Source organism: Hibiscus syriacus, unplaced genomic scaffold, assembly GCF_006381635.1.
Source record: "Hibiscus syriacus cultivar Baekdansim isolate YM2019G1 unplaced genomic scaffold, ASM638163v2 tig00116996_pilon, whole genome shotgun sequence".
Taxonomy (NCBI): Eukaryota; Viridiplantae; Streptophyta; class Magnoliopsida; order Malvales; family Malvaceae; genus Hibiscus; species Hibiscus syriacus.
The window spans coordinates 3,368,607-3,387,655 of NW_024063512.1; the positions used below are offsets into that span (position 1 = coordinate 3,368,607).

The 19,049-nt window shown below is 33.1% G+C and overlaps 1 protein-coding gene and 1 pseudogene across 1 annotated transcript; one reads left to right on the forward strand and one right to left on the reverse strand.

Annotated features, from left to right (window-relative positions):
• The first annotated feature begins 8,925 nt into the window (after positions 1-8,925).
• LOC120193670 (adenine phosphoribosyltransferase 3-like) lies at positions 8,926-12,829 on the forward strand. Its single transcript, XM_039196109.1, is given in 8 exon segments — positions 8,926-9,247; positions 9,596-9,706; positions 11,506-11,514; positions 11,517-11,537; positions 11,540-11,596; positions 11,824-11,973; positions 12,208-12,266; positions 12,376-12,829. Coding segments are annotated over 8 exon segments (543 nt in total). The 5' UTR covers positions 8,926-9,165; the 3' UTR covers positions 12,430-12,829.
• A 919-nt stretch (positions 12,830-13,748) lies between these two features.
• On the reverse strand, positions 13,749-14,871 carry LOC120193532 (annotated as a pseudogene).
• Positions 14,872-19,049: the final 4,178 nt, after the last annotated feature.

The following is a 19,049-nucleotide window of genomic DNA, read 5'->3' on the forward strand; positions in this document are numbered from 1 at the left end:
TACCAATGCAATGTAAAATGGTAAAAATAGAAATAAATGGAATAGCTTGATAATCCTCACACGGGAAACTACTTCGGGAATGAATTGTGGGGAGTCACTTAAGGAGTTGAAAACTTTTTTTTTCTAGCAGAACTAGTCTTCTAATGCTTTACTTGTTCGACGGAGTTTGCTAAAAGTGTTTTCGCTATCTCTAGTCTAAGAACCTAACATAATAGAATGCCACGACATCTCTCTCAGTCTCAACTATGGCAACCTACACCATTGAAGTCGCACTACCCCTCTTAGTCATTGAAATCCTACCTTAGTTTCTCTCAAGTACTAAAGGATTAGGCTATAGTGATTAACTATATCACATTGCTTATATTGATCATACTTAAGTTTCTCTCCAATACTTAAGAATTAATGACAATGCTTCTCAAATTCGTAGTCTTCTTCTAAGAAACGGACTCTCATACCTCATACAGTCTTAGAAGATGAAGTACACATAAGTAAAACAAGTAAAAACAAAAGATAAACATTCATCAAACATTAAAATAAAGTTTCAAGCATCCATCAAATGAACCTCGCCAATATAACTTAGTTCATGGTGGTTCGAACAAACCATGGAGTATACCAAATTTTTCATCGTCCCTACAGCCCAATCAAAGTTTTAAGCTTAAAAATGGAACAAAGGTTGGAGAAGAAAGCACTAGGTGTGTACGGTCGACACTTACTTTAAGCCACCATGAACGGCTATAGTGCGAGCTCTTTTCGGATGCTATGTCAATCCCTCAAGCTTCACCAATGGAGGAACACCACTAAAAATAGATGGGAGAAAGAAGAAGAAAATAGGTGTTGTGTGCGTCAATGGAGGTAGAGAAAGCTACAGAGAAGATAATTCCTCCTCTCTCTTATGATGTCCTTATACACCCAAATGCATTTCTTGTGTGTAAAGTTTTACTCCATAGGTGTAGTGGACCCCATTCAGGTGGTTACCAATAACAGACACCTGCTTACAGACAATTGTCATCTTGTGAAATATCTTTTTATCTTTTTCTGCGCCAGAAATGTCAAGGCATTGCAGTTTGTTTTAGCAACATGTGATGTCACAACATTCTTCTTAGCTCGTCTTATGCTCATTGTTACCTGCACATCACTAACCAGCCACACCATTTCCCTCATATAGCACCTTACAAAAGTAAAATAACACAACCACCACAAATGCAACTACATGCACCTAAAATGATCTATATGAAGCCTTACACAAAAAACTTGAGTGAAAAAGCCTTAAAAGTAGTATTTTTCCGGAGTATCAAATTCCAAAACCAGAATGATCAATCAGAATGACCCTATCAATGATAATAACGAGCTTAATAAACAACACAAACAATAATAGGACCACCAAAATGATCAAACTAATCCCCCGTCTTCTTCTTTTCAAAATCCACTCATCTATCTTTTCTCAAAATTCTCCTAACCCATCTAGCATTCTTGACAATCAACAAAACATTTAAGATTCGTTGTATCATGGATATTTTTATACTATCATGGATCATACAATCAAGCAATCCAATGCACGTGCCATTATTGTCCCTAATATAGTCAGTCTTATGGCTCGAGAAATCAATAAATTCAAAGCCTTTAAAACGAGCTACGAAACATGCACAATCTCAAGTTCACAGACAACCCACATACAACTATAACGGTAGAACCAACAATAAATGAGTCTATACAAAGGACTCCCCAAGAGTTTTTTCCCCCTCAACGCCAAGGAACCAAATAGTGAAGAGAAGAGGGAGAGATGGAATCAAATGCTAAAGGCATCGCCAACAGGATAACTCCCTTGAGTGGATGATAATGAGTACGTATATTTACCTGTCGACCACAACCAGAGATGCAGAGGCAAATGGAGATTATACGAAAATAATGACGACTTTATGACCTCAATCTCCTGGACAGTGGTTCATAGAAGAAACTAGCCCTTTTATGCCCCACATACTAAGCACTCTTATCCCTCATACGTTATATTGTCTAAAGAGGTCTACGACTGGATCAAAGATCCCAAGGAACACATGTTCTAATACATAAATTTTATGGATTGTGGGGGCATAATGATAGAGCAATAATCAAAAAGGATGGATATATTTAAACTTACTTTCTCTTTGGGAAAAGAGGAGAAATAACAAAAATATTATGTTTGACGTTAAACTTTATCGTTGATTCAACTAGGATTTTAAGAAGATTAGATATTTTAGTATATGTCTTTATGTATGATCATAGCATCTAATCGAAACTAGATGGATAGAATGTCTAACCCTCTAAGAATGTTTCATGTTAGCAGCCTAGACGAAAACTTCGAGCTCAGAAAGATGGACGTTTAGCCCTCTAACGATAGCTAGTCCTTAGCAACCTCGACGGTGAAGAAGAGCACTTCAACGTGTAGCACCATTACATTTTGGCAATCTGAGACAATAAAAAGATAAAAATCTTGATGAACTTTAAAGAAATAAATATTATGATTTGTAAATTGGTGTATATTATATAAAAATGTTGCCTATTTAAAGATTTAAAAATTTATAAATAATAGAAAACATAATATCTTTTACATAAATTATAGATATCTTTAAAATAAAATAATGTTTTTACGTAGGCGTGTAACAACTTTACTTTATCATAAAGTAAATTTATTTTTAATTAATAAAATAAATCCTAGAATAATAAATATGATCATAAATTAACTAAAACAAATAAAAATAAATATTTTGTTAAATTTAATTACAAATAATCAATAATTAATTGAAGATTTATAATAATTCAAAAATGTCATATTAGACCCTTATGCTCCAAATGATGTTCCAGTACTATTCAAATATAGCTTTAATTTATTGGATAAATAAATTTTTGTGTGTCTCCTATACTTGTATCATTAAGCTTTTTTATAATGAATATATTTATTATGTTGATATTTATAATGAATTATTTTTAAAATTTTATCTTCTATTCGAGTATAAATCTTTTTGTAGGGACCATGACAATATTTTTTTGCTAATATATTCAGAATATGAAAACTAAATTAATTTTTTTTCTAACAAGTAAATTGATTTCCTTGCAACCCTTGCATTATTATTACTCTAATTATCAACATCCCAGTTAATCAAATTTCCGTTCTTTATTTCCAGAACCATTTCCGAAAATTTGACAAACCTAATTGCCAATCTATTATATAACAAAAGGCTACGTAGGTTTAAAATTACGGAGTCACTAGATTTCTTACATCAATAGTTCAAATCTTGACTAGGAGGGTAACTCTCATAATGAGCCTCTATAAATCCGATATTAATTAATCAGTCAATAAATCAGATATCAATGATTAATAAAAAAATTATGGGATCACCCTTGCCAAGAACTTTAACGTAAAAGTCATACATGACTAACATCCTCAAAGATAATTAATTTCGATGAAATGCAAATTAGGCTTAATCTGAATACTATAATCACCTAAATAATTGCCTTCATCCACAAATGTGTATACTCATTTATATTATTTATATCATTAAGTGTCAATTGTATTATATGCCCTCAAATTATAACAGTCATTTTAAATCGATTCTTAAACTTTGAATATTCTAATTCCATCACCAACTATGACTTCATTTTAAGTTAATCCTTAAAATTTTGAACATTCTAATTTCATCCCTAAACTATGACCCTCTTCCTAAATTGGTCAAACTTTTGAATATTCCAATTTCATCCCCAATTCATCCAAACATATAATTAGTTTCAACCATAGTTTAACCTAAATTTTGTTCTTTTTAAACATGTGATAATATAACTTGACCTAACGATTTTATTAACAATGGATGTGATTAGTATATACGTATAGTATGTGATGAAATTGGAATGTTCAAAAAGTTTGAGGACTAATTTAAAATGAATATTATAGTTTAGGGATGAAATTAAAATAAATCAAAACTTTGAGAGCTAATTTAGAATTATAGTCATAGTTTAGGGATGAAATTAAAATATTCAAAAGTTTAGGATCAATCTAAAATGAAGGTCATACTTTGAAGACATATGATATAATTAACTATATGATAACTCTTTTATGTTTTTTTTTTAAACATATCTAAAATACATTTATTTATTTAAATGTTACTTTTTAATAATCTCAAATACAAAAATCTTAAAAAACAATTTTTATCTCATTTTTCAAAAATCTATTTTTAACCGATTGACATACTACTTTTATAAAAAGAAGCTTAATATAAAAAATATTGATTTATATCTATTTTCTCATTTAGGTACTGAAATTTTTTCGACCATCATATGTGTAACGTTGCAAATATTATTATTTTTAAATGTTTAGTCCGTCACAGTCATTACAAATTTGTTATCTCACAGGATCATGTTTATAAAATTTTTTTTAAAAAACTTAAAATTATTTTATTTAAAAAAACTCCATTTTTTAAATACCAAAAAAGTCAAACTCCTTAAATATCTAATCACACTCCAAATTGATATTAAAGAGAATTATGGTTGACTGAAGTCATTCTCGGCGAGTGCAGCGACGACGGGAAAGCAGTGATGGAGAATTCTTCCATTGATGAGTTTTCCAAGATTCGAATTCAACTTTATTGAAGTAATCGATGGATTTTCTAAGGACAAACGCAAGATGAACAATAGCGAGATACCATGAGAAACTCTCTGTCGCATCATTTTGATCGCCATTGTCATTATCGTCATCGAAATCCCCTACTAGTTGTCTCTTCCCTATCGATCACCTCTTTGTCGCTCACCAATAGAAATTAAGGTTTAGAGATTTGAGAATTAGGGTATCATAAATTGTGAGTTATTTTACGCAAAATATAAAAGTTTATATTTTTCTTTAGTTTATGAAATTTATTTTTTTTAATTAAAAGAAATAAAAAATTTCCACATGTAAAATACTAAATGATTGGTTAATTTTTAATAGTTTTTAACGTTTTTTATAATAAAGGCACTTGAAATATAACTTTTGTAATGTTGAATATTTACAGTGAAAAAAAAATTTAGACACTTTTAAAAAATAAATAAAATTTGTACATCTTTTAATATTAAACCTAAAAAGAAAAAGAAGCACGAATTTAAGTGACTTCAATAATAAATGAATTGTCGATATTTTTTTAAAATATTAAATACAAACACCAAAAATATCAAACGTACAAACATTCAATATCATATAATTAAATTTATCTTTAAACATACACTATATTATATTTACTCCAAATTATTATAGAATATTTGTGTCAAACACAAGACAAATCAAGTGCAAATTTGTAAGTTGATGTTGAAATTATCGTTATTCACATCCCACAAAAGTGGACCAGTTGACAAACTCCCTGTCAGAAGGAAAAGATCTTAGCGTATAACGCATTACAAATAACTCTCAAATATTATATTTTTTTCTATGTCTAAGATTTATTATTATTAAGGGTAAACAACACTGGTAGTCCCTATACCATACATTACTTTTTAAATGAGTTATCCAACTATTAAAAATTATAAATTAATCTCTCAAATGATTGAAGTTACAAAATTGTTATCCATTATTAATTTTTAAACAGAAAACTAACATAAAAATTAACATAACAATAAATCTAATCCTCAATATCTATACTTTATTTTAATTCGATTTAAATTCTAAAAATAACTTCAACACTTAAATATTATACCAATTTAATCCCTTAATTTACGATCATCTTCATCCCTTTCATTCAAATCACAATCTTCACCACCACAGCCTTATTTACTACACACATGACCATCATTGTTCAACCAACAAATCTCATCACTATAATATGGATGTAGTGAATGAGGTTGTGATGGCGAAGATGATGATGAGTGTGAGGGAGTAAGATAATGATTGAAAAATTTAGGATTAAATTAGAATAATATTTAAATATTAAAGATTATTTGTTAAAACTATAGTTAAAAAAATAATATAAATATTAAATGTATTATTATACCTATTTTATTAACTGTTACATTGGTTTTTAGACTAACCAATGATCATTTTATATTTTTTGATAATTTAAACAATCAATTTGAAATTTTTAAGCCAGACGATCTAACTAAAATGTGGCCTATAGTTGAGGTACTATGTGCATAGTTTACCATTTCTTTGGTGAATAAATTTTGATGTATGTTAAAGATTCAGTGGTGGTTATCAGTCTGTGTCTCGTATATTAATGTATGATTGAGGAAGGGCAGCTTTTTGGACTTTTAATTACGGCGAAGAACGACCTTAGATTACGGTTATTTTTAGGTTTAGAAGAATGGTACCAAAATTCAACAAATTAAATAATCGAAGCTAATTTCTAAGCTGGAGAAGTGGAAAGCGCGTCACTCTTGCCTTAATTTCTGCCGCCTTTGGAAGATTTTTTTATTAAATTAAGATGATTATAAAGTAATATCTGTTTTAAATATTTTTAATTATTTTATAATAAACGTTCAATCACTCTTGCAGTCGTTAGTATTCGAACCTATAACCTCTATAAATAATAATTACTCCTTTAGTCAGTGAGATAAGTTGATTCGTGCTCCTACCATTTGAATATTTGTTAACCTTACTATATCTAATTATATTATCTGTATGTGTTTAAAAAAACTACACAACAATTTGACTGCGACTCCATAAAACAATGTTGTTATTTTCTGTCGAATTTGGATTAATTTGAATTTTAAAAAAAATATTAGAAACATACGTTTCTAATGGAAATTTCCATGCTTTCTAGAAAGGTTGAAAACGTATACCAAGAAGTTAGGAAATACAATACTCTCAGTCTGGTATTACTGTTGAAAATCAAACGTGCTTTTGAAAAATATAATTAAATGTATCTTAAAAAAATGCCTTACAACGATCTTGTTGATTTGACAAAAAATCATTTTATAACTGTAAAAAATTATTTATTTCATACTGTATTACTTTTAGGTTAAAGAAATACTTTTAAAGCTTCCAAGTAGTTATAAACAATTTTTTTAGTTGTACAGAGTAATAAAACTAGTATTTGTTCATAATCGTACTTAGTTACTGGTAGTGGTAGAACTTGATGATAGAGTTTATAGGAGTCAACTTAAAAATTTATAAATTTTAGAGGTTTAAATTAACATTTTTAAAAATTTTGAAGGTTCAATTTACATTTAAAAAAATGGGATCTAACTAAAGTTTTTGAAATTTTGAAAGACTAAATGAGAATTTTTAAAAATTATGGGAGAAATTTAATTAAGAATATTAAAAAAATTAAAGATTAACATGATTTTTTTTAAAATTTTGTGAAGACCAAATTAAATATTTTGAAAATTTTGAAGATCTAAATTCTAATTTTTCAAATGGGGTTTGGCCCCACTTACCCCGTTGGGTTCCACTATTGTCTAATGGTAATATACTATGTGCGTACATTTATTCGAATCTAAAATCTTAAGAGAAACAACATATTTTTAATCACTGAAAACATATAATATATTTTTAATAAACATCCTTTTGGTCATAAATTAAGGTAGTCAATATTGGTGAATATATCTTTTTTATAATAGTGATATACATGGTGTGTGTATATATATATATATATATATATGATACCAGTGTGCTTTGATATAATTAAATAAATTCAATGAGTTATTAAATGGTTATGTTTTATTTTAAAAATCAGTAAAATTTAAAAATTAAAAATAATTTAAATATTAAAATCGTGTACGAATCAACATAAATTAATATACACCCACGTTAATCAAAATACACAAAAAAAATTATTACAATTTTAATTAGATTGTGCTACTTGTAGATCATCAAATGAACAGTAGATCATGAAAGCAAGAAACATTGAGAAGAGCAAGAATGAACTAAGCAAACACTAAAATGAATTAAAATTTTATTTTTTGGAAGAAAAAAAAGCCAAAACTCATTTTTTTAACATTAATCATCTGTTTATTATGGTAAAATGACATAATTTTTAATTCTTTAATATTAGAAATCAAAATAATAGGTAATAATCTTTAGAATAGATGTTTAAAAATTTCAATTAACACGTTATTTCTTTTTGAAATTGTTACTTCAATGTTTTCCTTTCTTCGACTAGAAAAGGAAATAAGTGAGTTTAGGAATTAGATTGCTAAAGTTGAATTTTAGAGAGTTAATTTTTTAGAATTAAGATTGAATTTTAAAATATAAATTTATTATATGTTAATTTAATTAACTGTAATATTATTTATCATTATTTTTAATAAATAAATAATTTATAATTTTTAAAAATCAAATTACCATTTTATAATTTTTTTAATATAGGAGACTGAAAAACATCATATAATTTGATGAATATTTACATATTTTATCTATGTTTTTAATTTTTTTACACACTCTCTCCCTTACTTGTAAGATATCACTAGGCGTGTGCAAATCTGGGTACCCGATTTTCGGGTATCTAGAATTTTTGGTCGGTGATTTCTCAGCCCGTGTCCGACTCGGATATTTCGGGTATCCGGTACCCGATTTTTTATTTTCATTTCAAATTATTAATTTAAAAAAAATATACACAAATTTAAATGTTTAAACTTCGAATTAATTACTCTAATATCCAAACATAAAATTTAAAAGTTCGAAATAAAAAATTTAATAATCTATAATATAAATAATCATTATATTATATATATATATATATATAATAAAAACTAATCGGGTACTCGGATAACCAAATACCCAGAAAAATTAGATTTTGTGACCCGAGGCTAACCCGAGAAATGTCGGGCTAGGTAATCATTTTTAAAAATTACTCGATTTTTTAGATCCGAATCAGCGGATAGAATCAACTAGGTCGGGTAGTTTTACACAACCCTAAATATCACAGCAAAGATTTCTTCCTCCTCTCTCTATATTTTTTGCGTAAGGAGCTCTCTCTCTCTCTATCTAGCCAACAACTAAAATCTCTCCCTATAAATAGTCATTTATTTTCCTTTTCGCCCTCCAGTAGAAGGATGTGTTTTTGTTTGTGTTTGGGAGGTGAGAAGTATCAAAGGAAGAGCGTCGGGAGAGAGGGAGAGACTAGAGGAAAGGTTGTTTCTTTCTACTTTGCTTGCACGGTTTAAAGAAACAGAGGAATAAGATTAAATAGACCGTGAAGCATAGTTAGATAGATTACGTAAAAACATTAGACAATGTCGGCTTACAGAGACAAAGATCCCCGTATTCATGGCATCCAATCCAGGATTCGTGTTGTCCCCAATTTCCCCAAATCAGGTTCCTCTGTTTCTTCTTTCCTTTTGTTACCTTGCCAAAAAAAATGGTTTCTTGGTCTCTTTTTTCCGTCATGTAATCTGTATTCGTTCCTGCTTATTATCCATGGTTGTCACGAAAATGTTAAAAAATGGATTATGGTTTAAAAACCTGATTTTTCCTGCCCCTGGAATCATACAAACTATCGTCAAGACTGAAGCTATATAGATAATTGATACGGCTTTTCTGCCCAATTCAAGTTAGGAACTTGTCATTTTGAAAGAAAATTGCACGCTTTACTAAATTAGTTCCAGGTTTTTGCTTGTTAATGTAAGATTGTGAATTTGGTATTATTTATGGTTGAAATGGCAGGCATTATGTTTCAAGATATAACTACTCTTTTATTGGATCCTAAAGCATTCAAGGATACTGTGGATTTGTTCGTTGAAAGATACAGAGGGAAGAACATTTCAGTCGTTGCAGGTAAAACGAAAGTGAAGATAAGGGAGAAAAAAACCCTTTTATATTTGGGTTATTATTATACGTTTTGATGTCAGAAAGGTTAACAAATTGTTATTCCTAGAGTTCCTAAGTTCACAGAGTTCCTAAGTTCAATCACATCTAGTATTAAGGTTATTTGAACGTTTGTTGTTAAATACTTGAAAATTCTTTCTGTCATTTTTTTGAACGTCCTTTGTAATCACCTCATATTAAAAGGTCCAATATTTTAAGAATTTTTTTATGGCCCTTTGAACAGAATCAATGTGGGTAGGGTCCATACTTATGTGAAAGTAAGCTCCTGTAGAAACAGGAGTGAAAAAAGATATGCCCCTTCAAGTTGCATAAATTTCTGGTTGTCTTTTTGAATGCTCTTTAACGGATTTTGGAATGGAAGTGATTTTTTTTTCTTTGGACTTCATATCTCGTTTGACTATCACCCTTGCTAGTGGGGGTGAGCCACTGATTGCTCCCTCCCTCCCTTTCTTACCCACACACATTCTTGTTGTGGCCATGTGCTTGGATCCTACTTGGCTTTGATGGTGGTTGTTGATGGAAGCCCCCACCATAATTTTGAAGTTTAATTATAGAACCTTTATGTGGTTATCTGATTTGCTACTGCTGAATGATTGATGCTATTTTGTATGATGCATTTGTTGTTTTCAAGACCCTTGAGTTAAATATGAAGTTACTGAAATTCTACTTTTTTTTTCTCTCATATGTTTCCCTTTCATTAACCATTAGCTGATGAATCTTTTGGAACTATTGAAATAGATGCGGGGAGATTGATGGATGTCCAGACCATTAGCGGTTGTGGCCAACCTTCATTGATTGATTAGTGTTTACATTTCTGAATGAAATGATTATTTGCTGCGTGTTTCTTATCATTGATAGGGGTGCCTTGTCATTATTTTTTATTTTTAAAGTGAAAATAATTATTTAAGAATTTATTATTTATGTGCTTTGTCTTATTTCATGTGCATTAGAGTTTGTCTCCTGGTGTGCTAATGTAGACTTAGGTTGTCTTGTTGTGTTTATGAACTTTTATGCGGCCTTCCATGGAAAGTTGCAGCGTCTTACAAGATATGGACATCTTATCTTATCACCATTCTGGTGAACATTATCCAGTCGGTTAGATTAAATTGCTGGGGTTTTGATTTTCATAAACGAACAATGAAGTTTGTTATACTGATTGCCATGGGAATTGAAACTGTTTTTCATTTGACTCAAATCTGATTTTATTCTGCAATAAACTGTTAATCGACTTAAAATTCTTGTCCATGACAAACATTGGTTCTGCATGTTCTAGCTTCTGCTAGAGAGGCTTTCTTTACCGATCCCATTTAAGATTTTCATGATTGTACATCAACTGAAACTCGACAACAAAGCATGTCAAGGGGCAACATTGACCGTGTTTTTGCATCTTTTGGTTATAAGTTGGTTCCATATCACATCTACCCGAGTTATAAAGTCACGTGAAAGTAAATTCATGCTAGCCTTCGACCGAAATGATGTAATCTACTTTTTATCAGTTGTGGTTAAGTTGATGAAAAACATTGAGTACTGTACTGAATGGCTTGTCATTGGGGCTGTTAATGTTTTAGATTTGTCAGAGGTTGAGGAGAAGCTTGTTTTTATTGAAGCAGAGAGGGAATGGTGGATGAATTTGGAGCAATGCTTGTGTTTCAATTTGTCGTGTCATTTGGAATTTTCTGCATTCACTTTTCTTTTCCCCATTTGTGTATCTTTGATTATAGATGATAATAAAAAAGCTTGAATCACAGGTATAGAAGCTCGGGGTTTATCTTTGGTCCTCCCATGCACTGGAAATTGGAGCAAAGTTCGTTCCCTTGAGAAAACCGAAGAAGTTGCCTGGTAATACTTGTAATTCTGCAACATTGTCCTAGTGCGCAGCTATGCACAAGATGACAAAATTCTTTTATAGTTTCCTTGTAAAATACATGGCAGGCTTGTGTGATTAGAATTTATCTGGCTATCCGTGTAGCAGAGAACCCTGTTAATACAGCAGCTCAATCCTCTTTATTCAATTCATGAGGCTAACTTGTATGTTTGCTTCTTTTTAAAATGTGCAATGGTGTTAGGTAAAGTTATTTCGGAAGAGTACGAACTGGAATACGGAAGGGATTGTCTCGAGATACATCTCGGAGCTGTCGAACCTGGTGACCGGGCCTTGGTTGTTGATGACTTGATAGCAACTGGAGGCACTCTTTGTGCTGCTATGAAATTACTCGGTAAGCTTATGAACTCTTCAGACAAACAAGAAGTTGTTATCAATTTAAAAGGCTGTATCTTGTCCGAATGAAACTAGCAGGTTAGGTGACATTTTGTTTGAGTCGAGTTACGTTGCGATTATATTTCGTTCAGAAATAGAACTATGATCTATGATATCTTTTCCATTGGTTATTATCTTGTCAAAGATGTCTTTTCTTGGTTATTGAAATCTTACTATAAATGTGCATCTTCAGAACGAGTCGGGGCCGATGTAGTTGAATGCGCATGTGTTATCGAATTACCCGACTTAAAGGTGTGTATTTTATTTCCGAATGCACTCGACAGTTGATGGAAGATTAGAAGTCTTGCCTTTTCTGTTAAGTCTTCTGTAATAACACATTTAAATTTGGCGAATTTTGTAGGGTCGAGAACGGTTGAATGGCAAGCCATTATACGTCCTTCTGGAGTCCCGTTGATCCTGGCTGATGATTCAGTTTGTACATTAGGGCTCCATGGATAATAGCTCTGCAATCTATTTTATTCTATAAAAAAAAAACTGAACTGTCATTAGGGAAGTTTGACGGAGAAAGCAAAGACCATATTTCTGGGTTTAAAGATGTAGATTTGTTGTCACTGTAGAGAAAGAGTTGAACATCGCACTCATTGATTGTAGTATTCGTCAACAAAGTTGAAGAAATGAGCTTAAGGGCAAATGAATTAAGGGTTTGAAATAACTTGAGCAGGAAATAATAATGCAAAGTTGGTTGCTGCATTCCTTAATCTAAGGGACAGACGGCAAAGTTTAGGATTATACAGCCCATTAGTGCCCTTGCATTTTCACGTTCCATTTGGATGTCATTGTCGGCCGGTGACTGAAGACAACATTATAGCATTTGGTCGGTTGTATGAATGCAGAAAAAATACATAAATAAAGTAATCAAATAAACTCTTTAGTATTTTAGGTTTAGTTTCATTGATGACATTGGGCACTGAACGATCCCAATTATGCCTGCCAAATGGAGAGGTCAATCTATCATGATTTAACATATCTATTGCTTCACTTGTTCATAATCATTGCTCTGATACTATCATCATTTTAGCATCAGACAAAAACATTAGCTGAACCAGCAGTAGCATTTAAGCATAAAGCAATGTATATTTGGGTACAATATGATTAGCTCAATGGGTTGATCGAAAACTTAAAATTGACGTAACATGTATAAATAAAGGTTTTTTTTAAGAACTATAAATGTTGAAAATTAAAATTGTAATATTAAATAATGATTATAAAATAATAATTGTTAGTATTAATATACATCTCGCAAACGTAATTGTTTGAATCTAAATCTTTTATAGAGAACGGTAATTATTTTATTCACATTTAAAATTTAAACTCGATTTACGGACACAGAGAATACAAAGATTCAAAGTAGTATAAAAAAAATATTGATGTATAGCACAATTGGAAACTAAAGGTGAGTTTGTGAAGTGGGTTGAATCAAACTCGAAAATTATAATCCTAACTTCCACAACATCATAAAGATCACCTAATTGACATCAAATCCAATCCGTTCTTCATCCTGTAATCCACAAATGGTAAAAATGCTTTAATTCAAAATCCATTTAAACACAACAAACGCCAACCGTTAAATTGGGTTAATTAATGAGTCGACAACAATTTAAGTAGTAAAAGATAAAAGACAAAGGGTAGGGAAGTGGATCAATTAGCATTTATCAACTCAATTTTCCCTTTTTTATAATAATAATCCCACACAGAAAGGGAAAAAAATTTGTGTTGATAAATGCAACAAAGACGATGCACTTCCTTCATAAAAAAATATTTTAAGAACATTTAAAAGGGAAAAAATAGTTTTTTTAAAGCTATTTTTACAATTTATAGATAATAAAAAAGCAAGGCAACACTGCACGCGTATCAAACACGAGCAGCTCGCCGTTGTCTCCACTCACTGAGTCATACCCGACTCTCCCTTCCACCAACGGCTCGTACCCGAACCCCACCCGCTTCGAGACTCGACAGCGATAACCGGCAAACCAACATCGCCTTCCTCCCCTTCCCACCTCCCGCGCTATCATGACCGCCGCCGCTACCGGAATAAGTGCAAATGGCAGCACCTTTCCCGCCGGAAAATAGCCACTTGTCGTTCATTCCGTAGTTCCCCGAACTTGAACCCAAGCAATGGAATCGCATTACCTCGTTACCGTCCGCGAAGCACCTCGCATTTTCCTCGTCAGCAGAAGCCGAATCACCCGAACCCGAGCCCGAGCCGGACCGAGTTTTGACCACCTCTCGATACTCCTCGAACCTACTCACCGTCCTCGGTCCATTTTGAACTTTAAAAACCATCTCGATCCGACCCGTGAAAGCCTTGGGGCTCCAACTCGTATGAAAAATAATTTCTACCACATTCCTCGAAGTGTGACCCTCGGGCAGTTCCGTGAGTGCTGGCAGGACAGGGTCAGTGTTCCTAAGGGGACGGGCAGGGAGAGAAGTACTCCGGCACGGTCGAGGCGGAGGAATATTCAACTCGGACTCGGACTTACTGCTTGACCTCGAATACGGTTTCGGGTTAGACTTGGGGTCCGATTTCTTGGGTTTTTTCTTGGCCGTTTCGATGACGTCCTTGATACTCTGAGAACTCCGTGCACAACTTGTACTGGGAATCAAATGCTTGGGGCTGGGGCGATAAACATCTTCATAAGCTCTCGACTTGCATTGCAAAGATTTGACCCACCCGCTCGCCATTCTGGGATCCTTTTTTTAGCCAAAGAATCTGAAAACTAACGCTCTTTTTTTGACGAACACTTTGTTTTTCAGTTTGATTTGGAGTTGTTGTTGTTGGGAGCTTTCATTTTTTTTGTTTTGTTTTGTAATATTTGAGGTTGTGGGAGTGAGAGGAAAAGAGATTAATCGAGTTGTATCGTGAAGGGGGCATGAAAACGGTATGACGATAATTTCCTTAAGAGAACATCAGGGAGAAAGGTTATAACCCACGTGGACTCTGTCTTACAATTTGTTTGCTTTGGGTATGTAAACAAATATCCATTAATGAATAAAGCCAAGTGACATTGGAAAGCAAGTTTTTTTCTTCTTCTACCGAAAGTTTCTTACCTACTGTAGACACATAATTTTGTCCAAGATCGACTTTCATAATATTATTATTAAATATTAGTGTTATTATTATTTATTTTGTTAGATAGTATTGAGAAATCAACAAGTTCATGAATTCCAGAACGTACATACAAAAAAAATGACGGTCCCTTTTTCCTATATATATAGGGTAAGGGGAGGTAAGATAGTAGGCTACCCCAACACCAGATTGAGAGCAGATTCCGTAAGAGACCTCTGAATTATGAAATGTCCTCCATGGGACTTGATCCCACGACCTCAATGTTAAGAACCTTGTGTTCCACGTACATACAAGCATGCATTTAAAAGATCTTGTATGATGTTTTATACAGCTGACAATGACACACTAACTGCTGCTAACTAAACTAACAGTACCAAGTAACAAACTAACTGCTAACTAACATCAAGAGCTACTTTAGTTACAACTACCCGAGCCTTACACCTGCACTGCACCTAGTTGAACCTCAACTATACTTAACATTCTCCCTACTTTTTTTATTCTCCCCCAAGAATCGACTGAACATTAAGCTTTGCACGAAACATTTCAAATTGTGTTGTTGACAAAGGCTTGGTGAGGCCATTTGCTACTTGATGACTAGCAAGAACATAGTTTATCAACACATGCTTGGCTGCAACTTTTTCTCTTACAAAATGAACATCAAGCTCCGCATGCTTTGTTTTAGCATGATACACTGGATTTGCAGTTATGGCAACTGCACTGTTATTGTCAATCCAAACTACAAGAGTCTTCAACTGCTGCACTCCCATATCTGCAAGTAGTGCACTCACCCATGTTGTTTCAACAGTAGCATCAGCAACACTCCTATACTCAGCCTCCATAGTGGACCGAGAAACCGACTTTTGCTTTTTGGAACTCCACATAACTAGATTATCTTCAACAAAAATGCAATTGCAAGTAATGGACTTTCTATCATCTGTATTGCCACCCCAGTAACATCAGCAAAGGCTACAACATGAAGTCCTGCAACTGTTGGTGCTATAACCAGACCATGATTAAGCGTACCCACCAAGTACCCTTAAAATTCGTTTAACACCCACAAAGTGCTCCTGTCTTGGTTCATGCATGTATTGTGGCACCTTATTAACACTAAAAGAAATATCTGGACTCGTATGGAAAGCATACAAAAGTACACCTACCAGACTACGATATTCATATGCATCAGATAACAATTCACCAGCATCCTGTGCAAGTCTCGATGTAACCAGCATAGGATTAAACATAGCTCTCGCATTCTGCATCTTAGTTTTCATTAACAAGTCCAATATAAACTTGCGTTGACTAAGAATCAATGTTTCACCACATCGTTTAACCTCAATACCAAGAAAAAAACTAAGCTCTCCAAGATCCTTCAGAGCAAATTTATCACTCAACAATTTAACAACCTCTTCAATCTGTGCACTTGACTCACCAGTTATCACTATATCATCGACATAAACCAACATATATACATGCATCCCTTAAACATAGCGTATAAACAATGAAGTATCTACCTTGGATTCTTTAAATCCTATTTGCAGCAAGCATTGCTTCAACTTTGTATGCCAGCTGCGTGGTGCTTGTCTCAAGCCATACAAGACCTTCTGAAGTTTACACACCAACACAGTGCCATCAGAAGCCTTTTGCTCAAACCGAGGTGGCTACTGCATGAATACATCTTCATGCAAATGCCCATGCAAGAACGCATTGTTTACATCAACATGTCGCAACTGCCAGCCCCTTGGTACAACCAAATACAATATTATGTTAAGTGTAGCAAATTTCACTACAGTACTAAAAGTTTCATTAAAATCATAGCCTGGAACCTGGGAATACCCTCTTGCTACTAGCAGTGCTTTGTATCGACTAATGGATCCATCTGGATTTTTTTTTCACCTTGAACAACCACTTGCAACCCACCACTGACTTTCCTTCAGGCAATGGAACAAGTGACATGTACCATTTACCCTCAAGGCTTCAAGTTCTGGATGCACAACACTCCTCCAATGTGGAGACTAAAGAGCCTCATGCATATTTACTGGCTCCATTGTGTCACCAATAACATAATACATTTTAGGCTTGAATACACCACACTTACTTCTCGTGAGCATGGGATGGTGATTCACTATGGTCTGAACAGCTCTACTTGAATCATGATCACCATGTGCACTTAAGTCATCACTACCTTGCTCAACATTACCATTATCAGCTTCACCATTCTGATCATCCTCACCATTTAAATTGGAAAACTCATCCTCAGTTATCCCTATCGTATCTTCATGTGCTAAATTCTCCCTCGAAGTGACAGTTACTGGATCAATTCTCACAGCAGCACCACCACCTTTTAATCTGCCAACATCTGCAACAAGCTCAAGTGACATTGATTTCGAAATTGCAGCAGTAGATGTTACATGAGAAACAGGAGCACTCATGAATGAAAAAATTTATTCATCAAAAACTGCATGCCTAGATATATAAATTCTTCCATCAGTAGCTAGGCACATGTAACCCTTATGTTGTGAATTGTACCCTAAAAACGTGCACGACTGCGACCTGAAATCCAGTTTGTGCTTCTAAAACACTCTCAAGTGTGGATAGCACCTACATCCAAACACTCTCATCAACTCATACTCAGGCTTCTTTCCCCATAGCTTCTCAAGAGGAGGCACACCATCTAATACTTTTGTTGGTAAATGATTGATGATATACACAACAGTGACAACAACATAATACCATAAACGTAGTGGCATTGCAGCTTGAGCCATAAGTACCAAAGGCAACTCCACAATGTACATGTGTTATCTTTCAACTACCTCATTCTGTTCAGAAGTATGTGGACAAGCTACGCGATGAATGATACCATCCTTAGCTAAAACAAAAGAAAGACTTCTATACTCACCACCCCCAATCACTTTGGACAGCTTTGACATGCACACCAAACTGAGTCAACATCATTTTTTAAAACTGTTTAAAAACAACCACAACTTGTGACCTATATGTTAGGAAATATACCCAAGAATGCCTTGAATATGCATCTACAAATGACAAATAATAACGATAACCATTGGACATTACATGTGCCGGTCCCTAAATATCAGTGAACATAAGTTAAAATTATGCAGTGTAAAAAATAGTAGTCAAGAAATGACAATTTTGCCAATGCAACAAGCTTCACACATGTTATTCATATCCTTAGAAAGCATTACATGAAGTGTTTTACAAACATGAGCAACAGTGTTATATGTTACATGTACTAATCGATGATGCCAAAGTCTTAAACTATTTGTAGCAACAGCAAAATGAGCAGCAACATATCGACAAGCACCTGCAACTTGATCTCATGAGAAAACATACAAGCCACCCTCAACACGACCACACAGTAGAATATCCTTATTAGCAACATCACGAACACAACATCCCTGAGCATGGAACTCAAAGAACACCCCATTGTCCCTAGCAAACTTAGACATCGAGAGAAGATTCTGCGTTATACGAGGCACATGAAACAGATCATTCAACAACAATGACCTCGTTGATGTTTCTAATAAAGCATCACCAATCATATTTGTTGAAAACATTTTGATGTTTCGATATTACAAATAAAATATTAAATTTTTAGGTTTTATTCGGTTCAAAATTAAATATTCGATTAAATTATTCAAATATCAAAAATATTACTCTAAGTTTTCAAATGTCAATTTTAATCCTTACTTAAAGTGTAAAATTATGTTTTAATCTTAAATTATTTTTGAAACAATTTTTACAAAGTATTTCGAACTATAATCAGGCAAAAAATTATTTTTACAAAGGGATGTATCGATACACCCCTACATCGAATGTAATTAGTGTACCGATACACAACCGATGTATCGATACACCCCTGGCCCCGAGAAACATCGAATGTAATTAGTTTATCGATACACTTGGGATGTATTGATACACTAAGTCAA